Source organism: Salarias fasciatus, chromosome 2 (genome assembly GCF_902148845.1).
Source record: "Salarias fasciatus chromosome 2, fSalaFa1.1, whole genome shotgun sequence".
Classification (NCBI taxonomy): Eukaryota; Metazoa; Chordata; class Actinopteri; order Blenniiformes; family Blenniidae; genus Salarias; species Salarias fasciatus.
The window spans coordinates 21,178,681-21,205,212 of record NC_043746.1 but is presented as its reverse complement, the minus strand read 5'-3'; the positions used below and the strand labels follow the sequence as shown (position 1 = coordinate 21,205,212).

The 26,532-nt window shown below is 43.4% G+C and overlaps 1 protein-coding gene across 1 annotated transcript; it reads left to right on the top strand.

Annotated features, from left to right (window-relative positions):
• Positions 1–491: 491 nt before the first annotated feature.
• On the top strand, positions 492–26,104 carry LOC115400352 (phospholipid-transporting ATPase IA-like). The gene is made up of 12 exons (XM_030108170.1): positions 492–629; positions 9,411–9,525; positions 15,099–15,198; positions 16,511–16,609; positions 19,972–20,017; positions 20,474–20,514; positions 22,516–22,589; positions 23,903–23,973; positions 24,092–24,200; positions 24,706–24,817; positions 24,936–25,101; positions 25,509–26,104. Exons 1-12 carry the CDS (start codon positions 566–568, stop codon positions 25,550–25,552), a joined length of 1,041 nt encoding a protein of 346 aa, XP_029964030.1. The 5' UTR covers positions 492–565; the 3' UTR covers positions 25,553–26,104.
• Positions 26,105–26,532: the final 428 nt, after the last annotated feature.

Sequence of the window (26,532 nt, the reverse complement as noted above, 5' to 3'; positions counted from 1 at the left end):
TCTACTGAAATATTCATCCGCCATAAAAGAATCATGTAGCGATTTTTCTTTGGTGGCCAAGAGCAGATATAAACACCACATCAGGCTCACTAGTTTAAAAGTTCGGAGATTTCTAACTTCTGCTTCTGGCAGCTTCGTGTGAAGGTGGACGGGCTTCTTTTTACTAGTTTACATGATTAGTTTTGTATGCAAGCTGTCTCAGTAGTCCTTCAGTATTTTGTTCCGTGGAGCACCGCCTGCAGTTTTTCTTCACTAAGCTTCTGGACTGTGGTTTGGCAGCGATTCGTTTGCTCGTGTTAGATCAATGTCAGTAGCCCCAAGCCGCCTGCCCCCACCTATCCTGGCATCATTGACTAAATCGTGTGGGAGCAGGGATTTGGCCGGGTCACGTGCTGGCTCATCTACACTTTATTGACGAGCCTACAAGTCTCAGGCTCATTAGTGCTTGTTCTCTACCTCAGGAGTCAGACCGGATGCTGCTCGCGGACCTATTTCTGGAAGAACAAAGGGCTTTTTACATTTTGATTTTCCCCTGGATTTTTATTGGACACTTGGGAATTGACTGATGGGGCCCTCTGAAGAATTACCCATGGATCCACTTGAATCCTCTCTGTGCAATCAAAGTCACAGTAGGTGCCGAGTAGTTTGAAGCTGGAGCCAGTATGTGACACGATTTCTTTTATGACTTGTATCATGAAACTTTATTTAAGGAAACGCATTAATAGGGTAGTGCTGCTTCTAATGTATATTTAGACTAAGGTGGTCGTTTTTCAGTTACTATTTTAAAAGCACGGATTAGCTGGGTTACAGCGACAGTATACCACCGGCATTGTTCTCTCATGTGCTTCGAATCGCAGTGAGCCCCGTATTGTTCTATAGGATGTTTAACCCTGCCTATCAGAGGATGCGGTGCTCGATAATGTGCTTGACTATCAGGTCATTATCGCTCCTGTCATTGCACCCCTATTAGATACATTTAATCTTGCCGGTGTTGACAGTCATGGCTGCAATAATTTTTCACCCCAGTGCGTCTACCTGACCTGAGCTCCTGCATTACCACCCGGGACATAATAAATCTGGGAGAAGTTGCATTCATCTCGAACCTGTTTGCGCGGACGAACACTGTTCCACCATACAAACCATGAGCTGTTAGGAATAGCAGAATGAAATGTCTCACCTCAAATGATGGACTACATGTTGCATGTTTCTGGAGAGAGATGTTTTTCTCCATATTTGTAAAAAGTCTCGATTAGGGTTTTTCTCGTCCACTTATGTATGTATGTAGTATGAATTTTCTTTGTTTCTGCAGACGGGGGGGAGGACCAGCGTGTCTTGGCCGCACCTTTCCAGTCCCACTTTCCCCCCAGTTGGTGCCCTCTCCAAAATACATGCCCCCTTCTGACTATTGTTCCACCCGTCTGTCTGTTGGCTGACACTAGCAATAATCCTGACATCTGGCCTGCATCCAAACTCATTACGACACTCGGTGGCATTGATCCTTCCTCCAGAGGCTTCCCCTCCAGAGCCGTGTGCCACTGCTCTCTGCTGCTCCGGAGCTTTATTTGGCTTCTTGTCACTCTTTCTTCTCCTCCTCTGTTTCCACGCCTCTTCAGTTGTTTTTATATGGCTGGTCTATGTGGGCAATGTGGCGGTTCAATTAGTAGATGAAAGGTGTTGCTATGAGGTTTAATGTAACACAGATTAACAATTACAGCCACTGGGTGCAGCCGCCCAGTTTCCCATTCCAGCCATCTTTAGTGATGCCCGGGTAGCCGAGCTGTGACATGTCTGCGGTTAATGAAATTAGTGCCGAGAAAATGCGCGTCGTCCACTAGGGACTATTAAGAGCAGCTCCCACTGAAACAGCTGCGGCACAGTACATTCTCCAGAGTGTGGTTCAAACTGAGGAAATGAACTGAGCATGTCGCTGCCTATTGCAGCACAAGCTGGGGAACAGATCTTTTAATGGCTTTCTCCACCTCTTACACTGGAAACATTTTGAATTGTGGCGTTGGCCTGATGGCCTCTTGCAATACTTACAAATATGCATAAAGTTACAGGAGGGTTTGTGCATGAATGTTTCGCCTGATTGATTTAATTGAGACTCTGACGTTTTTGATTCTAACTCATAAAAGAGTTTCGCACGATGTTTCCATTTCAAGTTCTCAAGCTCTGCTTGACCACTTTTTAGCTGCAGCCCTGCTTCTGTCCACAAATCCAATTAAAGTTTTTACATGTAGCCTTTAAGTGGATCAGGTGTTTAAGAATAGTCGCCGTGAGGAAAACGCTATGGGCTTCTGAGGATTTGTGAAACGCAACTCTCCCCTGGCAAAGATGGTATCCGGGTCGGTCTACATCCCCACTGTCACCTTTGGCCACGAATTTTGGGTCATGCCCGACGGACTATGATCGTGGATGCATGAGAGTGAGCTCACTGCAAGGCTTTCCATGCTTTGAAGAAACGCGTGTGACATAGCATGGTCCTCATTGGCATTCAGTCCAGCTATTTGAATGATGATTAGGACGCCTCTGGGTCGCCTCCCGTTGGAGCCTAACAGGGTTTTTGGCACAGGTGTAAGCCCAGGAACAGCTGGAGAGATCATATCTCATGTTTCAGAATCTGAAAAAAGAAAACAAAGCAAAACTTTATTAGTTCTTTGAGGGTAAAATAGGAAAACAAACACAGACAATGGAAAAAAAATAAAGACCTAATGTAAAAATGGTGAGTTGATGAAATGCAGAAACACTTTGCTGCTAGATGACAGAATAAACAGTAATAGGTTTCTGGTTTAAAAGTCAGACTGCCATTGGAACAAACACAGGTTTCCTCCTGTTACTCCTGCAGTGTGGGTGACATCGAGGTCCTCTGGATGGGAGCCACTGTAATGCAGGGGAAAGAATGTGCGCAGGGTGATGCCTGAGGCTTTCCTGCAGATCTGGTCATACAGCAATAACGGAGATCCTGAAGGACGGCCAAAGACTTTAGAGCAGATGTCACTGGGCCTCGTGAACTGCTATTGAGTTTGAAGTACGGCTAAGTGTCTGTACTTACATGCGACGATTGGCATGTAAGCATCTTGGGTTCCCCTGGATGAACTGGAGGAAGTAACAAACATGCCTGGGCTTCTTTACCCTCCATATCGCCACAAACCCCCGTAGAGGGTGAATAGAGCATTGATGAACTCTGGTTATAAAACTATGATTTCCATTGCAGCATTGCATAAATTAAATATCACTAAACTTGTATTGTTATGCAATGTTCAATGCATTATTTCCATGTCAGTAGTCATGTTCTGTGCCGCAGTGTATCCTTATAGATCTAAATTAAGTATAGGGCACATTCAAGTCAAGAAATGCATACGTTTTGGTGGAAAAAGAAACCTTTTGATGTCTTTTTCCAGCCCCATTTCTTGTTTGTTTTTTTCTTATTCATTGATCAATCATAACTTTCGAAAGATGCTACTGCATATTGCCATGGTTTTGAACCACAGCAGCAAAGGATACATATGGTGAGACACGTTATTTGTTGTCAGCGTTTATTTGAACTTTGCGAGCAGTCCCCTGTGCCAGAGCTGCTAAAAGCAGAGAGGTATCGGACCGAGTTAAGCAGAAGCAGCACCAGCTGCAACTGGTGCATTGCAGCACCTGGCCTACCTCGGCGCTCAGGCTCCCGCTGCGAAGACTCATTCAGAGCGCAGAGACACAGCATCAATCACAGCGGCTCCGCCAGCTCCTCCGGCCTGCTGCTTCACTCGGGCCTTATGCTGCAGTCACCAGCCACGCCAGTCCCCTGTTTCAATTTGTCATCGGAGACATTAATTCCTTGATTACCCAAGCTGCTTAAAGATTTAGCTTCTTGACTAACTCAGGATTTGTTCCTTGGTTTTGTCAGAGATCTCTCTTTGGCATATAAATGATTATCATTGACATTTCATTATGTCGTCTCGAGGCTTTTGTATTTTGTCGACTGCCGGCTTCAAAAAGTGTCATTACAGTCAGAACCTAGATTGTGATTTCCTGTAATAATTGTTGAGAGATTTTTTTTCTTTCTTAGGGGTGAGAATCTAAGCACTGAAGGTGTGGGATTAACATGCAAGCGGAAGTCAAATGCCAGCGTGCAATATTGTGATTTTTTTATACTAAAGTCTCACACCGAAGCCGTCATTTGTAATAATACAGGTGTTCATAGAAGTCCAGAGTTCTTTGGGATGAACAATCGATTTCCTTTCTACTAGGTCGACGTCTTGTTTGTGCCGCTGTCCTGAAATCACCCAGCAAATAATGTGGTATAGGAGGTGCAACACCACAAAACTTGTAATGATTTAGTAGCGTTGCAGCGAGTGTCCCCGTCCTCATCCACTTCAGTCTCAGGGAGGCAGCTTGCCTTGGAGTCACCGTCCTTTCCTTCACCTTTACCCAGTGCTGTTACTCATCGCTAAACACCTGTCGTCCCAGTGTTACCAGGTGAGCTTTTGGCTGCAAGCTCACCTTTAATTTAGGATAGAAGAGTCCAGGCCAAGCTAGTCTCATTTGCATGTCGGTAGTAAACGTGAACAATACAAACCTTTTATTTTATTTGAGTAGACGTCATGTTTATTGATTTGATAATTGTTAAAATAGACAGTATAAGCCATGATCCGCTCTAACTGACCATTTTCTCACAGTTATTGAAAATGAAAACTTAGAATGATGAATAAGACATGTTTTAACCAAACAGGCAACCAAGGTAAAAACAGTCATACATTTATATCTACAATATAGATCTATGAATCAAAATAACTTTGTTTAAACAAGCTATCCTCAAGTTTGATGTGATGGACAGAAAATGAGGTGGCAAAACCAGTTCTGTGGAATATTGGTGATGTTTGCGTGACAGTTATTAAGCCACTGCTTCGGATGTCTGTTAAAACAAGGTTTCCATTACGTCCTCTCAACAAAGAGTTTAAATAAACATTGTGCAAGAACGTTCAGCTCCTCCTAATCATATGCAGTTCTGTCACGTCTTCTGTCATTAAGAAGGTTACAGTAAACCTTCTTGGGATTGAGTTTTATTGTATTTTCACACCTGGTGGTGTGATTCAGAGCGCACTGTCACTGTGGAACAACATGTAAATTTGATAGGTTATACTTAGTTCGGGTTGTGTTCACACTTATGGTTGCTGCACTGGTGCAAATGTTGCATCAACTGACTGGGTGTCATGTTTCTAAGAGAGTGACGACACGGGCAGTGCCACTGGACATGGCTACCAACCAGGAGAAGTACGTTCTGAAAAAAAAAAAAAAAATGAAGTGGGGATTAATAATAGAGACAGATGTACAGCGTTTTTATGGGACTGCTCACCATTTTTCACAGTTTTACACTGCAGCGAGGCTTCATTTTGAGGAAAAAAAAATCTATATGCTGCTGTGAGCCACACGATCGGAGCTGCTTTATCTTCAACCTGTACAGTAGGCAACCAGGAAGTGAGTTCTTTACTTTGAGTACAGGTATTACTCCTTAATCTCCTGTTATGGTGTCTAACTGCTGTTTTGCCCTCACGCTAATCCAATAAACCACCTATGGTGATCTGACGTCTTGCATAACAGAGCCGAGATAGCCAACCTATGTTTCCCCTATTGACCAAACCACTAAGGCGGGTTATTTTTAGCCCGGGAGCGCATGCAAAGACGAGAAAGTTTGAGGAGATGATGTTTGGCAGTCGCTCCTCAGTAATCCTCTGCGCAAAGCCAAGTGGATCATTAAAATAACAAGAGCTGTAATTTAAGATTCAGGGTTTGTTTAACAGCAACGAGAAAGTGCCGGGTGTAAGGTGAGAATGAGAGCGAAAATGAAGAACAGCGAAAGTGTGACTTTGAGTACGATGTCAGTCTTGAACTTTGCTTCCTTTTTTTGCCTCGTCGTGACAAGAAAGAAATCCCACTGGCAGGAACTCGCGGTGTGGGTCGCAACTGGGGCACGTCCCGCCAGGGCTCTTGTGACGGGAGCTCATGACTGTGCGTTTTGTTGTTGTTGTTGTTGCTGCTGTTGTTGTCGGTGCCTCCAGAAGGCAGATTCCTTCGTTCATGTCACTCTCCGTCTGTGCGTCAGAAAGGCACGTCTTTCCATTTTAAACTTCAGGGTCTACTATATCCGTAGTCCTGGACGCTATGCCGTGCTTGTCTTACTCCATTCCCCACCCCAATGCTACTACCACGACACGTCAGGAAAGGCCATTCAGCACACACACGATCACATGCATGCAACCTGAGACTCCAGGAATACTGTTGACGTTCGAGTTTTACTGTGGCGCTCGCCTGGCAGTGTTAACAGCTTCAATCTAGATATGTCAATTACAAAAAAGAGAACAAGGAAATGCGAACCCCAGGAGCCCCCACGTTTCTTTTTCTTTTGGGTTCATGTTCTCATCTCGCCAACAGAATGATCCTTCTCTCATCCGCCCTCTTTGGCAGTTTCAGATGTTGCTGCTTCAAATGAAATTTTAGTTTCGTGGAAGATTAGTTCATCTGTTTTTATCATATCAAATATCAACTGATGAGTCAAAAAAAAAGGTGTCAGTTGTCGACTTAGCTTTCATGGCAGGTTCAAAGTAATGATTAAATGCTCTCTAAGAGGTGTGAGGTGTGTGTGTGTGTGTGTGTGCGCTGTAGCCATGTGTTGGTGAGATCTTATCCTCTGCAGTCAGTGTAGCATGCGACACTTTGCTGCGTCACTCGGTTGTTAACTTGATTAAATTCTTTCCAGCTGAAAGATCAGGTTGTCCAGTTTGCATTTCAACATCGAACAAAGTGATCACGTTCATGTTTACATGTCCCAGAACCCATTCAGTTCACTCAACTGGATCAATCCCATCATGCTTTGTGACATGCACTTGATCCCACAGAAACCCGCCACAGTGTTGAGGATGGATTTGTTAGCTCCACACTGTTAGCATCTCATGAACTTGTTTAACCAAATCGCGTTTTGATAAACGTTGAGACTATTTCATAATCTTTGAATGTATTAAGGAGCAACGTTATGTCCAGCTGTGCTTTACCGCTGCAATTTTTGTAAAAAGTCCATGTGTGAAGCACCACCTGCTCAATTCATGTCATGAGCACACACACACACAAAGGTCAGCATAGCAAAAACCGATCTGATGTTCTGATCACAAACAGGGTTTCACCTTCTTCGTTGGTCCGACCATAAGAGCAGTGTGTTCAGTTGGTTGGATTGATCCAGTCTAATCTAAGATGTAAATGTTTACATGAGGCGATTTTAATCGTATCAGTGTTTTGTCGGGTTTCTTATGGTTCATGTCACTGCGACTAAAGTTTAAACTTGGCTGAAATAATTTGAAAAATGTAAACAATCTCTACAAACATGCAGTTGACTGTCGTTTCATCATTTTTCGAAGTGTATTTGTAAAGTGATTTGCTCAAAACAAATTTTGAAGTGACTAATTACAACTTCAAAAAAATCCCCTGAAAATACTGAGTTTTTCTTTACTTTCGTTGTACTTTTCCTTGAGCTGATACATATCAGCATTCATTTCTCAAGTCGGTTGCTGTCAAGACGTGAGATACTTTATCTGCCATCCATCCACTTCTGCAGTAAGCAGATTTGGGATTTGACTGCGGCGTCCCTGGACAGGTTTTTTTTGCATGACGCAGCAGCAGCATGCAGCCTCCAGAAGCAAAAGCATGCATGCTAATGTCCTAGCTGAGCTGTTGAGGCAGGTTTAATATGTTGCCGGTAATGGCAGAGCAAGACGGAGACGAGGCTCTTTGCAATCACATAAATAAGATCAAATCTAAATGTGTTCCTTGAATTTGCGACCCACATGCAGAGCTCGGCAGGCCTCGGCAGAGTGGATTTGGCCAACACAGCTCCTCCCACTCCGTTGAACTTGGTGGGAGCAGAACAGTGCCTCCCTTTTCTAGAAAAGAAGTTTTATACACCCAAGGCAAAGCTATGTCTTTCTGTTTTATTCACTCAGAATAAAGCAGAGAGAGTAATTGTGAAATGAAGGGGTTTTTCTACACCAGGGATCCGAAAACCACCAGGATCACTTGGTACCGGGCTGCAAAGAGGGAATAAAAAGTTTTATTTTCAAAGTGTATATTTAACTTTCCATTACTCTGCTCTGGGTTTTATTTTGTAAAATGCTTCACTTCAGTCAGTGTGTCTTTCCTTCACTTTACTCCGTCTTCTTTTCCCCCCCCCCATCATCGCTAAGCCCTTGTTAGGGCATTTTTATACACCTTCCTGCCGGGAAAAATAGTGTTGTTTAAAACCGGTTGTTTGAGGAGCACTGCTTTACAAGACTCTTTCCTGTGTCAAGATTAAACATGGATTTCTTTTTTTGATAGTGTTACTGTACTGTAGGCCTTTGCAGCAGGGTTTGTTGGTGACAATAATAATAATGATAATAATAATAATGAATCTAGGTAGACGAAGCGGTGTTACGCCTGGCGTCTCCGGTTGTTGCAGTCATCTGACACTACAGTGCTGCAGCTGATCCTTGCAGATAAGTTCTTTGTGCTCCAGACGGCAGGATGTCACTGCAGACAGGAAATATTCCAGCTCTAACCACTCATTTCCAGCAACAAGATACCCCAAAGTAGTTTGGAACTGCATGGGTGTGTTCTGTTTCTTTTTTCTTGAACACGTCTTGCGTAATGAGACTACTCCCCAGTTGTGACCGTAGTTGAGTGTAAATGTCTCAAAAGTATCCAGAAGAGGTAACATGTGGGCTGCATCTTCACACACAAGCTGAGGAGTATCGATGTTGTCTTCCTCCGTAGAGTTATGAATCACGCCGATAGCATAAAGAAATGTGGTTCCCCGTATTAATATTGAAGAAGGATTTCTCCGACTAGGTATATCGCTGTGGGGGTAGTAATAAAATACATATTCTCAGTGACTTGTCATTTGGCAAGCCCGCTGTTATTCTTTCTGAAGCACCCGCTCTCTCCATTAAGATAATAATTTGAGCATTATGCTGCCATCAGACGATTGCTCAAGAGCCGAGACACATTTACCCTACATTACTTTACAAACGTCTTCTCAATGCATTGTTTAGACTGGAACGGCTGCAGCTGCACCTCTAATAGTTCAGCGAATGCAATGTGCAGTTCATCAGAGATGCACTTAAATAAAGGAATCAGAGTTAAACACACTTTGCCTGACACACTTTTGCAAAGGCAGCGTTATTCATCACGAAGGTATTCCGCCTGGATTTATTATGTTTGGAAAAGTTGGATATGAACTGTGTGTGTAAGTTGTCTAAAGCGTGAAGGTCAGCTGAGCTCCCAGCAGAGTTCAGAGTTACTAACTCACCTCTTCCTGACTTCACTGGAACACTTTTGTTTGTGCTCAAAGCAGATCTTTCCTTTGAAACTTAGAAAATCTCTTTCCTTGTCTGCTACAGGTTATGAAAAGACAGAGGACACATCAGAAAAGACATCCTTGGCTGACCAAGAAGATGCCCGACTGATATACCTCAACCAGCCGCAGTTCACAAAGTTCTGCAGCAACCGAGTCAGGTAAGGAAGTCTCGTTTACTGAGCGTCATACATGATGGGAAGCGAACTGATGGCAGGATGCAAGTACGGCTCTGAGTGGAACAGGAAGATCAAAGCAGCATGTTTAAAGCCTCTGACAGGCCGCCAGTCACCGGACCAACACAGGCAGACAGTCACGCAAAAGGGTTTTCCTCTATTGACTCATTTCCTTTGTGAAATAAACGAAAATTTATTTAATTTAACTAGTCAATTTAACTAATTGACTGGTCTAAAAAAAAGAAGGAAAAAGCTAAAAAATTATTCAATATTGTAGGTATTGTAAACATTGTTTTCAATGTATATTCTGCACATTGAGATCCATTCGAAGCCTCGAATTCAAGGGTGTCAAACATTTTAATTCTGAAGCTACATTCAGCCCAGTTTAACCTGGAGTGAGCTGGATGGGTAAAATAGTGCCCCAATCTTTAAAGTTTTTCTTTGTTGTGTTGCAGTGTGTGCATGATGAAAATGTCTGTACTGTATTTTTTGCAAAACCAAACAATTACGACCAAAAATTACTTCAATCTCAGCAGAGTCAATTTTAATGATATGTTGTGGTGCAAATTACAGCAAAATGCTAAAAACATGTCTCCTACTGTTATGTTATGTAACAAATTATGCAAAATGTTGCCTTGAAAAATACAGTGAATGAACATGTGTGCCAGCATGCATCAGTATGCACCCCTAACCACAATGATCAAATAATATTCTCTGTGAAATCAACAGAAAAGGCGTCCTGCCTTCTGCACGCTGTTGACCTCTGCTATTTCCCATCCAGTGTTTCCAGTGGCAGAGTGACCTTTCCTGTGCAGTTTGAATGGAATGTTATCTCAGCTGCCAGAACTTTGATCCCAAGTCATACTCAATGGCAGTGGCAGACCGTGCATTTCACACTAAGGCCTTCAGAACAGATCCACCTGAATCAATCCACCTCTCAATAACTATTTTGTCTACAAAAAAGAAATCTTATTATGCAGATATGCACATAAAGAGGTGTTGCACAGCAGATAGATACTTGTGCAGCCAGAATAAATGCCTTTGCTGAAGTGCACAAGTCTCCTACTACATCTGTGCACATACAATGAGCATCAACAACTTAATACAACAGCAATATTATTTAGGAAAAGAGGAACATTTTACTCACCAAAATCCCGATTATTTGAAAACAAAATACATCCTCCTTTCATTCCTCAAAAAGAGTTCAACTGCTCTGTCATATAGATTATCCGTGCGTTTCAGTTCCATAAAGCCAGGGCTGAAAGTCCAGCCTGCCCTGTGGGATTTCTGGCGTAAGTTTTATTTCACTTCAGGTCATCTTCTTCTTTGGAATAATTGCGGGTGGCGACCAACAATTTAGGTGCATACCGCCACTTATTGTATCTCTTGGTGAATGTAAATCAGAAGGCCTGGATATGCTGTTGTTAGTGTACGCTAGCTAGAAGGCGCTGAGTCCCCAACTCGAAATCTGATTGGTTGAAGCAACTGTCTGATTGGTTGAAGCAACTGTCTGTTTGACGCTTTACTTTACTTTACTGCGCCATCAGGAACGGACAGTGAAGGCCTCGGGCAGATTTCTTTGACCCTAGCAACAGATGATGCCTGAAATCTGATTGGTTAAATGATTTAATATGAAAAAACATGTCTGGAAGCAGCGCAACCACGGGAAAACTATGAAAGGAACTGGAACATACCGTTTGGAATCATTTAGTAAGTGTTCATGGACAAAATATAATTTACATCAGTCTGTAATTCAGATACTTTTTAGGCCAGCAGAGAAGGCTTTGCAGGCCCTGACGGCCCACCACTGCTCAATGGAGAGTTTTGCTTTTGGTCTTGATTTTGGCAACTTTCCATGGTTTCTGTTGTCACCCACAACAGAAACCTGCTTCAGCCCTCAGATTCACCAGGAAAAAAAAAACTGTTGAATAAAGTCAAATAACTGTTTGGTAAGATTTTGTCAAAAGCAAAAGCTGTTTCAGATTGGCAATTTGCTGTGAAAAGCATTTGCTAACTAAGAATAATGAAGAGGAAAAAAAAACATAATTTGCAAGGTTTGCACCTTTTATAAAAAAAGACAGCAAAGCAGAAAGTAAATAGACTGATCTTCAATTTAATCTCAAAATCTCATATTCAGCTTTCCTACACTGGCTTCTGGAAAGATGCACCGCGGTGAAACAGTATCCTGTGCCTCTTCAGTGGAGAGAGCTGCCCCAAAGGTGCAGCCGTGACATTAACTTCAGACATACGATATTTGATAAATACCTACAAGATTTGGACCGCTGGGCTCAAGTGCCGGGTTAGTGCGTGTATTCCAAACTGGCTTCTTCATCCTGTAGCTCCTTGTGGAGTCAGAGTGCTGCTTTTAGCATTAAAGGTCAAGATTGTTGGGTCAGGCCGTCCTCTGTCAAGGAATATTACCGTTACCATTGCTGCTGCATGAGCAGCCTGAGATATGAATGTGCTTAAACAGAAACGGAGTAAACAGGAGCAGTAAATGAGGAAAAACTCCATAATTTAAGTTTATAGCACTCATGTGTGTTGCCATGTTTCTTTCATGCTCTGACATAAGGACACTGAAGATCTAAGTAGTATTATTTTACTTACAGGCTTAAGACATAAATTCTTGACTGTGTTGTGGGGAAACAAAACACTTGACGGAGCCGGTCAAAGGTCAAGAGTACACAATGAACAGACCTAAAAATGCTGCCTATCAAATGTCTTGGATGTCGGCCTCAGTGAGGTTATGGAAGGAGCAGGCGGAACTGGACCATGACAGCAACAATAGCTGCACCTGCATGAGCTGCTGGGTTTGACTGTTGGTCGCGTGGTGCTGGAGTTTATTCCGGCTGACGTGACGAGTTACATGCAGGGTAAACCAGCACATCATAGAACAAACACTCCCGTTCTCACTTACAGGCAATTTGCAGTCATCAAACAACCTTAGATGCCTGTGTTTGAACTGTGGGAGGAAACCAGAGGAGAAAACCCACAGTCCAGTTTACCCACAACAGTCTCACCAGGAGTGTGTTTGAAGTGAAGAACAGCTACTGTATTGTTCCAGCGCATACTGTTGGCCGTTTTCTTTCCTTTTGCGTATGTCTGTTCTTGTCCTTGTAGCTTTTTTTTTTTTTTTTTTTATTTCCTGATGTGGCCAAGCCTCTGCCTCGGGGCCTGTAGGTGTGGGCTGCACGCTGCTGTAAAGATATAATTTGTTCAACAGGATTGGTGGCTGTCTCAAAGTGACCTGTGGACACACTTACAGGAGCAGGTCCTGTGACAATTGGTGAATCCAATCTTACAAGCAGATAGAAAATGCAGGCTACACTTGCTTTTTTTTTTTTCCCGTCCCTCTGTCTCCTGATCTCATTTTCCTGCTGCACACTGCTGTACACACCTGTCACCTTGGCTGCACATGCACCCTGATCGTGCTCTTTATGTGTGAGAGTTGATGCGAATTGTTTATTCAGCTGCAGCACTTGCTGTCAGATCTGGCTGTAATGTAAAGGCGATTCATCACGGAGTTGTTGACGGCTTATCCCGTGGCAAACAGGAGTGGCCGCGCAAAAACCTTTTTACTGCTGAGCGTCCATGAAATCCTGACGTCTCGTGTCGAAAGCAAGGAGCGGGTTTGAGACGTCGGACGCACATTGTCCCCACCTACGCACACAAATTACTAGAATTGTCATGGGCAGTGTGTCTTAATTTGCCTCACTGACTCACGCAGCTGCTCATTTCACTGAGTGGTATTTGTATGGATTCCTACTACAACTTCTTGTTGTAAGAGGATGCAATTATCAAACACAACAACAATAAGCCAACATGGAGAAAATGCTGGAGAGAGAAAAAAAGGAAAGGATTACAGATTGTCTCCTGGAGATCAGTGACGAAGCCCATCAGGGCTTTCAGGCTAACCTACATTGCAGCTCCCCAGCCACTATATCTTTACATCTCCAGGGAATAACCGTGGTGATAACTACACATTAGCACTTAGGTGTTTAATACCCAGAGGGCTCGCCCTGTTATGAATGGGAAAGCACTCATGCTGTTGCCTCCAGCCAGGGATGATGTATGGAAATGCATTTAGTGAAAAGCGGCCGATTATCTCCTCTCATAGGATCGAACAGGAGAAGATCACACCTACAGCTGAGTTTAATGAAGCTCTGGATGGTTCGCATGTTCTTCAGGTCAGAAATAATGAGGACGCTGCACGTTATGTGGTGTACAGTCGGCTCTTTGTTCCTCTCTCTCTCATACTGTTGATGCTCTACTTCTTGATATTTGCAAATTCCTTCTTGGTTTATTTGTTGGCCTTTATGGTGGCAGACATTGAGTTTTGGTTTGTGAGGATGGCATGCCTCGATTTGGGGGGAAAAAAAAGAAGTGAGAATATATAATACACTTTATTTTGAAAACAGGTCAATTCATATGTGCTCCCTGGCTCATTCACTCTCTAATAACCATCTTAGTTTTTACAGGTTAACCTGAGATTACAGTTTGTGTACTTGATGGAGAATGGACTAATTAGAGCCTTCCTCTCCTCTCCTGACCCTTTTTTCTGCTGAGGCTCTCCATGGAGCTCCTGAGCGAGGCTGGTATCACATTGTACTGCTGTCAGAACAATGCCAGGCTCTTACTCACCAGCTATCACTCTGTCCCAGATAACTCCACTGTACCGTTCAGCCATGATGACAGAGACTTTTTTTTTTTTTTTTTTTTTTTTTTGTACTCATTTCAAGCCTGGTCCACTTTTCGATAACTTTACATTGTGCTTGAAAATGTACCACCGCGGGAAAAAAAAAAGAAGAAAAAAACCCCCCAGTTGTTCAAACAAGACTTCATTCTAACTGGAGTAAAACATTAGAATAGCTGATGTTAAGCTCCGTATGCTCCGACGCTTTTAAATGAGTTGAAGTCGACAGTCAATATGCTGTTGTATGTGTGTGTGTGTGTGTGTGTGTGTGTGTGAGACAGCTTTTGTGTGCATGTGAGTAAGCAAAGCCTCGCCAGCAGTCTGGCTTACATCATGCCGTGGAGTATATCTTCTTCCAAAGTGGCTGTTCTGACCGGCCCTTTAACGCGGCTGTAAATCAGGCCGGTGGCGGCCCGGCGGTGGGGCCGTTGGGAGCTTCGCCCGTTTCAGCTCGCAGTCCCACCATCAGCGCCGTCGCAGCGCCGGAGGCATAGCTCACGTCTGCCAGGAGGCCTTTATGCCCCCTCTGCCAGCTCCCTTCCCACTCCTGATTATTCTTTATGATCATTAGGTCCACTGGCCTCGGCTGTTCATCAGTCTCACACACACACACACACACACACACACACACACCCTCAGAAAGTGGTTGAGCTGAGGAGCAGGAATGTGGCTTTATTTTTTTTATAATATATAAAGCCTTAACATTCACTCACTCTCCATTTAGGTTGCTTAATGACATTGTCTTTGTTCTTGTGTGTTGTTCCATCGCCATACTCTGTGACTAACCGGTGTTTCTCTCTCTCTTGTCTCCTCTCACTCTGCCTCCACCGTATCTCCTCGCTTTGCCGTCCGCCCCGGCCTTCAGCACAGCCAAATATAACGTCCTCACCTTCCTCCCGCGATTCCTCTACTCACAGTTTAGGAGGGCAGCCAACGCCTTCTTTCTCTTCATTGCACTCTTGCAGGTAAGCACAGCGGCGTTTTGGCCGCGCTATTGAGAAATCACGGCATTAATGTGCAAATGAGTTTGTCATGACCTAGACGTAACTTCCCGAGGTCATGTCTGTAATTTCATATGCACACAGTCACGCGCACACACACACACACACACACACTCAACACAAGACTTTATATATATCCTGATTATGAATAATGCATACAATACTATGTGTGCCTACTTTAAAAGGAAACTAGATTCACCTAGAGGCTCAACACGCTATGTATTACATGACTCGGAGACGCATGAAATATGTATTCCTCTGTCGAGGATGACTGTATTTATTTTTTTTTTTTCCTTTTATAGCACCCATGCCGCCAAACTCCATTACAGGAACCGCATTGTGCTTTGAGTGTGACACAGGACACAAATAACGTGTTATTGAGAGCCACAAGCAGGAAACTAGAGATGAATTTGAAGTCGTCTTGTCGGAGTTGGAGCTCCCGTCACTGTGTTTGTTGTGCTGTTTTGATATGACATAACTAATGTTTTCCCAGTTTGGCAGCATTTCACATGTAAATACCAACATGAATCGCTTTTAAGAGAGTTTTAAATTCCTCAACCTTCAACTCAAAGAAGTTGAAATTGAAATCTCAGGATAGTTTAAATGGAGGAGAAAAAGAAGCCTCCGCCGCACCCAGCTTCTGTCCTCACCTATATTTGTAGTGACAGACTATCCCGCATTAATGAGAGCCGAGGATGGGAAAGGCCTCTCCCTCCACTGACCTTGAAGTTGCTGCTTTGAAACGCAGCCAGTGTGAATCTTCATTACCTGCCCTGTCGATGCTGCGACCTTGAATAAAACATCTATGCATATGAGAGAGACGGGAGATCCATTTCGTTCGAGTTTCCTGGGAGCAGTGCAGCGGTCTCCCGTGGCCCTGGTTTGGCTTTAATTACGCTGCCATTTCAGTGTTAATTTTGAGAGACTCAGCGTGGCCAAATAATGAAGTTGTGTGTGCTGGATGTATCTCAGACTCTACACATTCTATAAGTGAAACTCTGTTTGCCAGGTTTTGAGCTGGTGGTGTGATTCATATTCTGGAGCCAGACAGCCTCAGCTTAGCCTTTGACACTATAAATAACACCAGCAAGGGGGGGAATTGGGAATTTAATTCAGCAGAAGAACATAAACGTGGAGCGCAGCACTTTTTTTTGTTGGCCATTGTTCTCGTTTGCACGCTGTTGCGTCTTTCCAAGAATGGAAGCTGTAACTTTATTGTAAAGAAAACTGCAGGGAACATCTGATCAAACTGTCACATGCTGTGGTTTCCTTTTAGCAAATTCCAGATGTGTCTCCCACGGGTCGCTGGACCACGCTGGTGCCTCTGCTCTTCATCCTCGTGGTGGCCGCTGTCAAAGAGATCATCGAGGACCTGGTAAGACGCACTCAGTGTGGTACTGGTGCGAGATGTTTCTCTCTTTTCTCAGCTATTTTTTTTTAGGAAAAATTTCATAAGATTTGTGGACACAACACTGAGACATGAGCTGAGATATGAAGATAGCCACTATGAAGATAGCCACCTTGTTCCCATCAAAGGAACATTTGCCTCAACATGAGCCATGCTGTCAGTGTGAGTTTGTAAAAACATGCACAATACAGCAGCTTTATGTTGGTTTTATGTTGAGACTGTAGTAATTTTCAGTAGTTATTTGGGTTTGTGAAAATATATAAGTTTAAACTCTGCACCACAGCTACAAAAAGAACTTTAAAATTTTAATTTAATGTTTATTAAAGCAAAGCAGTATTTTCCTGGTCTGGCCCATTCAGGATGAAATGGACCTGTATGTGGCTCCTGAATTAAAATGTGTTTGACCCCCCTGATCGAGATAGTTAATACGTAAATTAGTTAATCAGTGTTCATTTTCTTTTCACTATTTTCAAGGTAGCTGGATGGACAGACAACTCAATTTAAGAGAAAACAAGACATTGCAGACTTTTGATTTTTAATTCTATGGCGTAAACCACATAACCTTTTTTCCAGTTTTCTGATTTGTGTTGAAGAAAATTTTGTGATCATATAATCATCAGGTAAACAGGCGTTGCTCATGATTATTTACCACTTTAAGTCTTTTGATGTAGCACCTTAAAATGACGTTTTCTTACATAATCATTGCAAGTGCAAGACAAAAATCCTTATTTAAAAGAAAATAAGGCCATCAGGATTTATTTAAAGGTTAAATTTGCATTTACAAAATTTCCTTCTGCTCTGTTATTTCCATATAACTGGAAGCTTAAAGGCCAAACGGTTTTGAGCTCGTGTCTCTGTTGATGGAGTCTTCAGTGTTTTACTAAAGCTCCATTTATCCAAGTCTACTGCCCACAGTGCCCTCTACAAATAATCTGAGTTCATGAAAGACTCCAAAAAAAGCACATTTTCGATAATTGTATTTCTTGACAAAGTAGGTCAGAGATCCTTGCTTGAAGTGTAGAAGTGTTGCACCTTCACTAAAATAGCCCCCCCCCCCCCCCCCCCCCCCCCCCCCCCACCGTGCCGGGCTTTTACTGCGCGGCGTGTCCTCCGAGCCCCGAATCAGTGACGATGATGCGACCACAGCAGGATTTCCCCCAACATATAGACGCGGCATCACACGTCGGCGCGCATACACACAGTCTCATTTCAGAGGTCACAGCTGTGCACACTGCACCCGGGGTACTCATCCAGTCAATTAACCTAGATACTGAACGCTCATGTACAATGGCGGTTAGTACACACTAAACACAACAACTGTCGGCCCCCAGGCGAGCCCGAGCTGCTAAAAAGATGCTTCAGCATTTTACTTATACATTAATACTTATTATCTACATATTTTTGACTCTAAATTTCACTTCCGTTAAATTAAAAGCTGCTCGCGAGTAATCCACTGATCCGTCCGAACTTAGTGAGAGAATGTTGCATTGTACTGTATTGCAGGGACCCTGCAATGCGATCCTCCCTGCAGGTCCCAGTGGACGGTTACTCTATACTATTTGCCTCTATCTGGTGCTGAAGGGACCAGCGCAGCACTTTTTCTCTTGGCCTGTTGTAGGGGGGAAAAAAAAAAACATGGGAACAGAGTGGTGATGACTCCGTCTTTATTGCTGAAGGTCACCTGCGCTCACGTCTGTTCCCCGCACTGGGCTGTCCCTCACAAGTTGACCTGACAGGGCAACATCGACCCCTAACTTCATGAATCATGCACTATGGATACACACACATACACACACGCACACACACACACACACACACACACTACAGCACCAGCATTACCTTGTTGCTGGCTGCTTCTGCTGCAGCAGAAATACATATTGGCTGAAAATTTACCTGCAAACACGATAAACTGAAGAAAATTCTGTTTCTTCCCTTGCTGGTTTGAATGTCCTTTACTACAGCTCAGTGTCTTATTAGATTGATGTTTAGCATTCATGATATGAGCCGTTTCTTCAAGGTAAAACTTCAGAGGCTGCTTTTTTCTCCGTTTCTCTCTTTCTGGTTGGAGTCTGTGGAGGCCCAGTACTGCAGTGTTTATGCATAACCTCTCCACTGCACTGTGATTACACACACATCATCTAAATACAGCACCTCTCCCTTTCGCTGCGCCCACTGGGGAAACCAGACGTGAGAGAGGCCGGAACAGCGAATATGAGAAGGATGAGAGGAAGGAGAGGTTGTGAAAGTAACTGTCAGAAATGGCTCTGTAAACAGGGGAGAGTTTTCTAGCACCAGACCTAATAGTGTGGATGAATTAAATTAGCTGACAACTCCTGCACAGGGGACGATCAATGATCTTTGTAAAGGTCTCTTCTAGCAAACTTTTTTTCCCCTTTTTTTACTCTTTTTTCTGGGCATTGTGAAGTCGGTGAAAGGCTGGATCCCTGTGACACGGCCAGCCTATTCATTAGCGCAGCGCAGCATGTTGTGGGGGATATCAAATCAAATTTAACTCCTCTGAAGTCTGGAAAGAAGGATGACTGAGAGGAAAACAGCAGATGTCTCTGAAATAGACTGATCAAACCCAAGATTCACTCCCCGTCTCTCCATGAGCAGGTCGAAGACTTATTTCCTTCCTGAATTTCTCATCTTGAAATTGAGCTGTAAGGAGCCTTAAATGATTCAGTACAGATATCCGATTGGACCTGCCTTCTTTCCGGAGCCCAGCAGACTTCGAAACCCACCGATCATTTATTTACATGAGATGGACGCAGCAACACATCATTACTCAGCGTGATGCCGCTTGACAGACTGTCCCTTGGAATCAGCTGCCCAAGTCACAGTTGACTGCATGACTGTTCAGCCGACACGGCGAGACTTAATGCTGCTGATTTGGACTTTGATGGGGTCACACACACACACTCTCACACACACACACACAGTATACTGGAGTTTGTTTACTTGGTCGGAACGGAAGACGCAGTGTCAGGATGAAGACGCGTAGGCTTGTCGCTCATTATTTGGTTTTTCATGGTCAGCAGCCAGTCAACACGAGACCAGTTGTTTGGAATGTGTTGACCAGTTAATGAAAGGAATAATCAATCAGCGTTACACAGCTGTAACCATCTCTCTTAGCAGCGAGCAGAGGACATTTTTTTCTCTGATATTTTTACCTCTTGCGGCAACAAAAGGTCAGGTTCTGCGCCGGCCTCATCGGTGCATGTTAACCTGTGGAGTCCGTGACGCTTTTTAATGTTAACCCTTGTTTCTGCTTATGTGTGAGTGTATAATAGAATATGTGTGTAAAGTGAATGTTTTTGCTTTTCCAGAAACGTCACAATGCCGACAATGTGGTCAACAAAAAGGAATGTCAAGGTACTGAGAAGCCTCTCCTTTGTGTGGCGTTAGAACATCACGTGTTCAACAACACGTCAGAGCATTTCGTGAAAGCTTCATACGACATGGTTCTAAATTGATTTGGATCAAATAGGGCCGTTTTGATGCAAAACGTTTGACATCTTGAAAGCACGCATAACAACAAGCGCTCATGTTTTGGCATCCTCTCCTGTTCTCTTACTGAGACTTGTCGGCAGTAACAGCACATTATTCACCAGCAGTGAGAATCAGCAGGCAGATGGCTCCGGAGGAGCTTTCTTAGTTGGTTAAATAATCGGTTTCATTTTGTGGAAGCTACAGAGAGGCTAAAGAGTCACGTGTCGCAGATCCAGTGAATGTCTTCTGACAGCTTCTCTTCTTCTCCCCCTCATCACTCTGACTTCCTCTGCCGGTCGCACCGCGACTCCCCGGATCTCCGCTTTCCCCCCTGCGCAGTACTGAGAAATGGTGCCTGGGAGATTGTGCACTGGGAGAAGGTATGTACCCACAATGCATCACCGACTGTCATTTTAACCAGCTCTCACTTTATTCCTCTGGAGCACCAAAAACATATCATTCGTTCCGTGACCTTTCACCGCCTCCCGTGCTGCCATCGTCTGAAGAAAACACACACACGGACACACACACACACAAACACACACATGCACACACACTCTTCCAGTGTCCAGCCTAAACTAATTAATCCAGTGTTTCCATGTGGCCGGTCGTTAGGAGGCTGAGCTGGAGGACTTCCTCTCCTCCCTCATAATGAAACGGCGTTATTATTTAGGCTGCAGCAGTTCGGCTAAAAGCAGAAGGTGTGGAGAGAAATGACCGGCAGTCCAGAAAAAAGGCTATTTAATCAGCGGTAATATTGCTCTTTCACCAGACATTAAGAATTGTTTTTTGTTTTCGTTTTCTTCACGTTGATGCATTTTTTTTTTTAATGCTAAATTACTTGTAGACTCATCGTGCTACAATTTTACCTCCCACATGAATAATTCTGCGAGCATTAAAACTGACTAGAAATGTTTCACATGATGGGTGCATCTGAGATAAATCTGTTACACAGAGAGTTTGTCTTGTTGTGGTGATTCCATCAACTGCAGCTACATGAAAGAGCAACAGAAAAACCTGTTTTCTGTGTTTATCTTGAGAAGAAAACATTTGGTTCCTGCGCAGAATCGATCTCGGCGTGGTGGACGGACGTGGCAGTGCAGCTTTCTGGAGTGTGTGTCCTTTTATACACATAAAAGATCCTCCAGAAAGCAGAGCCTTAAATAATTCAGCCGTTTTATATCTCCATCATGCATATTGTAAAAGCAACTTCTGTCCTAAATTCCTGTTTGGCCTCCTAAGTTTGTTGAAGTTAGTTAATCTCAGAGGCAAACGGAATCAGGCCAGAATATTTCACTTGTGTTTAAAGCAGAAGTGTTGATCATCAGGTGTTTTTTAATGTTTCATTTTTTTGGACAGTTATTACACTAATTAATTCAAACTCACTTGTTTGGTTTTTGTTTTCTTTTTTCTTTTTTTTTTATGTATTTAATCGGTATTTGGTTTATAAAGTTTATTTTCCGTAATGGAAAGACGCTTCCACTTCTGTTGTCAGTGTTTTATCTTTCTCTCCTCACAGGAACTTTGTCAGTCCGTCCTTTGACGTTTCATTTAATGCTGTTTTCTCGGCAGTCCGCAGCAGTAACCAGTTTATTTTCACAGGTTGAGGTGGGCGATATAATTAGAGTAAATGGCAGTGATTTCGTACCAGCGGATGCTGCCATTTTATCATCCAGGTATCGGAGGCCACTCTTCTGCCCAGACTGTGGGGAACTTCTCCCTCTTTTTTTTTTCTTCTTTTTTTCCTTTCCTCCTCTCGCTCTCTCTCAGCTCTCCCTGAAGAAGTGATGGTTGGAGAGTTCGGAAGTCAGATCTATTACTAGTGTATAAATACAACATTTTAATCATTTGCTAATTCAACCATCATTTCTCTGGGTGGGTCTGTGGTAACGTGATTTTTGATTAGATTTGACCGATCATATCAAACATAAACCTACCTACCTCCTTCACCTTTTCTAAAACCATGTGCAGTGGAAGAGAATTTCCTACCAGTGGCAGTTCTGCGCCTTTTCTAAAGGTTTCTGCTTCAAATTTATTCCACGTTTTCCTCCATTGAAATTTTTTCTTTGTTTTTCGGGATGTTTCTTTCCTCAGTGGTTTTGTGAAAAGGTGAACAGACGACCAGGCCATTCCTCTGATCACACAGGACTGATCATTGTGCTCTTCTCATCTCCCTGAAACTGAAACACTTGTCTCTTTTCCCTTATATGTTTGCTGTTTGTCTGTTTGTGTTCGTTTCTTTTTTCCCCCCCTCCCATCTCCATCCTTCCTTTGTTTTGTTTTTTCTTCCCCTCTCATCCTTCCCTCCTGCCCTCCCTGTGCAAACAACTGCCACGCTCCCTCTGTCTCGCCCCCTGCTGGTGTGTGGTTGGTAACATCAGGTGGCTATTGGGGAAGTAGTCAGAGCTGCAAACGGGGATCACCTCCCGGCTGACCTCGTCATTCTGTCGTCCAGGTCAGGAAACCAGCAACGTTACCAACGATACAGCGGTGGGAGAGATAGGGGCTGTGTGGTACCGACCGAGATGGGACATTGTATCTCTCCTCACACGATTGAGAACGGGTTCATTTTTCACACCGAAGGAAATAGGGGCCTGTGATTCTTTTGGAAACAGTCAGATCAGATATTCTAGCACCATGTTTCTTTCTTTCGTTTTGTTCCCCCTGCTTTTCCTCCACGTTGTCTTTTGGCAGCCCTACTTGGCTGTTTGTACAGCAACTTATTAAGTTTGATTTTGTTGTCCCATCTACTTTGTCATTGTAGCGATCTTTAAATGTTTGGCTGAACCTTCTAACACTGCTCAGTGTGACTGTAGTGTTGCACCACAGGAGCTACATGCTCCTCTTTTAAAAATACTTTCCCTTAGATCCCAGTCTATTCTCCATATTCCTGCCTTTGCATGGCGTGTCTGGCACCCTGAATGCATTATAGTTTGCATGCAGTCATACTCCAAGATGAAAAAGGTGGATAAAAAAAAAAACAAACCCCATCTTGGATGTGTAGTATTTGCCATCTGGAGCAGCCTACAAGTAATTCAGAATCCACATCACAACGCAAGACGTTTAAGTATTCACTTCTTGAGATTTCCGCTCATCTCTGTCCCAACAAAACATTCATGTAATACTTACTAGCAGCAGATTCCGAACCTCTCAGTGATTGTGGAAGGGCTTCATTGTCTTGGGTATGAATAATTTACTCCATAAAGAGCAGCTAACCAGCGACCCAGCTCACCTCACCTCCCGGCATGCTGCAGCTCTCTGTCCTCGTGCCCAGAGTCTGTCAGAGCTCAATTGTCTGCTTTGTTTGCTGTGCTTGGTATTCCCGCTCGCCCCGATCGCCCCACTCTTGATGTTTCTCTCTCTCTCCCCTGTCTTCACTATCTGTGCCTCTGCTGTGTATTTAGCTTCACTTGAGAGACAGCTAGGCTCCTGGGGAACACCAAACAAAGATGTTACGTCTGTCTTCTGGACCTTTACTGTACATTAAGTGACTTCATTAAGGCGCTGATGCTGTTTAGAGGCTTTCTTTGGCTTTCGTCAAGCATCTTTGTTCGCTGTTCTCAGCTGTTGTTCTGTTGAATCTCCTTAAATTTACTTGATATTGACAAGTCCTCACTAGGAAATAATTAATCATTTGCTTATTGCTACACAACAGTATGTAAAACAAGTTTAGGTTACAGTATTCTGTAACATGTTATGAGACAGGAGTTCACTGTTGTCATTTTAGTGAACTACTCCAAGTGTCTGTGTCTTCTTGCTCCACAATAGTGAACCACAGGGTATGTGCTACATTGAAACATCACACCTCGACGGAGAAAAACAAACCTTAAATAAGACAGGTGACTTTTTCTTTTTTTTACTTTTTAACATTTTCTTCATGAATTTCAAACCACACAGTGCTGTACCGCTCTAAAACTGCTCTAACATCGTCTGCAAGGGCCTCCAAGTGACGGCAAGACATAAAGGAGATTGACAACCTGATGCGCCTGTCCGGTCGGATGGAGTGCGAAAGCCCCAATCGCCATTTGTACGAGTTTGTTGGAAACATCCGGCTGACTGGACACAGGTGGGCTCAGCCGCAGAGCTCCACTCCTGGCTCCCTGCCCCTCCTACCAACTCAGTAGCCCATTAGCCAGGAGCAGAGCCGGTATCGGAGCATCATGAGGTTTCAGGGAATATTTCATCTTTCTGCTAAATCAATTAAAGGACCTGCTTCAGGATTATTCAATTTCAAACCTGTTTGGAGGCTTTGCCATTGTAAGGAAAACGGATTGTGTCTGTGTGGCTGCTTTTAGGACGTCATGGCTTAATCCAGAGTCGAATGTCAGTAATGACTTTGTATTTTCTTCAGTTTCATCAGTGGGAGTCTAAAGGGTAACCTCCATGTTTGTTAGTTCACAGTTCTTAACCAGTAGAGCCAGTTATATTCCTCAAAATTTCACAGATTGATCTGAAAGAACGTTTTTTTTTTTTTAGTAAAGTGCTGCTGTGAACAGGCCATTCTTTCACAGCGGTTGTTAGTTGTTAATTGTGACATCTTTGACTAACGGCATTGATGCTTGCTGTTGTAGCACAGTGCCACTGGGCCCAGACCAGATCCTGCTGAGAGGAGCGCAGCTGAGAAACACGCAGTGGGTCCATGGCGTGGTGGTCTACACAGGACACGACACAAAGCTCATGCAGGTGAGGCGCCATGTCGAGTATTTATTGTATCGGTTGCCTTGATAGACCACACAACACCGATTTGCATTCCGTTTCACAGAAAGCTGTCTTCTTGTGTTTTGTTTTTATTTCGTCCCAGAATTCCACTCGGCCTCCTCTGAAGCTGTCCAACGTGGAGCGAATCACCAACTTTCAGATCCTGGTGCTGTTTGGCTGCCTGCTGGCCATCTCTCTGGTCTGCTCCATCGGCCAAACCATCTGGAAGTACCAGTACGGCAATGATGCCTGGTACATGGACCTCAACTGTAAGAGTCCCGCCAGCCCCTGCTGCACATCTTATTCCACATATTTTTGTCTCACTTGTCCATATCAGCTTATTTATTTGTCACTTTAAGTTCCTAAATGCTGGTATGTGTTGTGTCAGTTTTTGTTTGGTTTTATTTCTTTTTTTTAAGTTTTACTTTGCGTTGCCTTAGTCAAAGTACGTTTCGCATTACAAGTGAAATATGTGGCAATGTGGGAATCACTGAATTCCCTGTTAAGTGACAGAAGACAGCTGAGACATGCATAAATGTGTTGTGAATGAGTCTGATTGAGAGGAAAAAAAAACAAAACAAAAGAAATGGTTGAATATCACTGCGCTGCTGTACTTTTTGTTCATTTCTAATGTTCTGTTTGATTGTTGTTTTCTTTTGTTTTGTTTTTTTAACAGCTCCAGGTAACAACCATTTAAAAGCCTTGGCCATCCGTGAATGACCCTCCCTTACTAACCCCTTACTGAAGCTCTGCCTTTGCTAAGCAAATGAAGCCCCCTACCCTCGCCCCCTATATGGCTGCCCTACTTTGTATGGGCCCATGCCATGGACAAGCACATACCAGGGATCCAACAATAGGTTTTTCCCCTCCAGCTCTCTTATACCTCCGTCTAGTTATTTTCAGTGCTTGATGCAAACAGTGTTTCACTTTTCCTCCATTTTTTGTATTTATTTTTTTGTGCCACGTTAAACGCTTTGCAGCTCCCAAGCTTCAGACTGTCATTTTTTTTGTCCCCTCATATTTATATGCATATTTATATATATATATATATATATTTCTCTTCTCCAAGAAATGAATAGCAGCATTTACTTTGACTGCAAGGCAGATGAGGTTGTGCTCAGGAAGCTTTTCATCGCAGGAGGCTTATATGTGTTTATTGCTTGAACACAACATGCGATGCAACCCGAGGGGCTCGAGCTGACATTTTCTAAATGCCTCCGCCGCCCTCCATTCTTGTGTGGATCTTTCAAAGGACAGATAGACGGGGAGGGGGGTGGATTTCTAGTTGTTGTTGTTTTTTTTGTTTTTTTTTTTTGATCAAGCATTTTTAAACCATTATTTTTAAAAAAATGAGAGTATTTAGAGTTAGTGAAACAGAGAAAAGACAGCGGCTCAGTTTGGGGGTTTTGATCTGTGGTGATGAAGCTCTGAACCTGGTGTGCAAAGTGATTATCGTGACACTTCAGCCATTACTCTGTACCCTGATAGGCCTGTGAAGGAGAGGTTGTGCCCTGGTCAGTTTAAGCTTGCGTTATGACTTACACTTGTCCTCTTCAAACACTTTATTGGCATTACTTTTTTTTTTTTTTTTTTCAATTTTAAATGTTTTAATCATGGCGACATTACAATCACCTTCTAAAACACCCAATGTCAAAGTGAGGGCAGTGTAAGTTATAAAGCTTCATCTTGAGACTGATTTT

Excerpts from the sequence above, each read along its gene's own strand:
- LOC115400352 (XM_030108170.1), top strand. The coding sequence starts at position 566 with ATGGGGCCCTCTGAAGAATTACCCATGGATCCACTTGAATCCTCTCTG. Across the intron at positions 9,526-15,098 it reads TTCTGCAGCAACCGAGTCAG|CACAGCCAAATATAACGTCC; the intron begins GTAAGGAAGTCT and ends CCCGGCCTTCAG. Across the intron at positions 16,610-19,971 it reads AAGAGATCATCGAGGACCTG|AAACGTCACAATGCCGACAA; the intron begins GTAAGACGCACT and ends TTGCTTTTCCAG.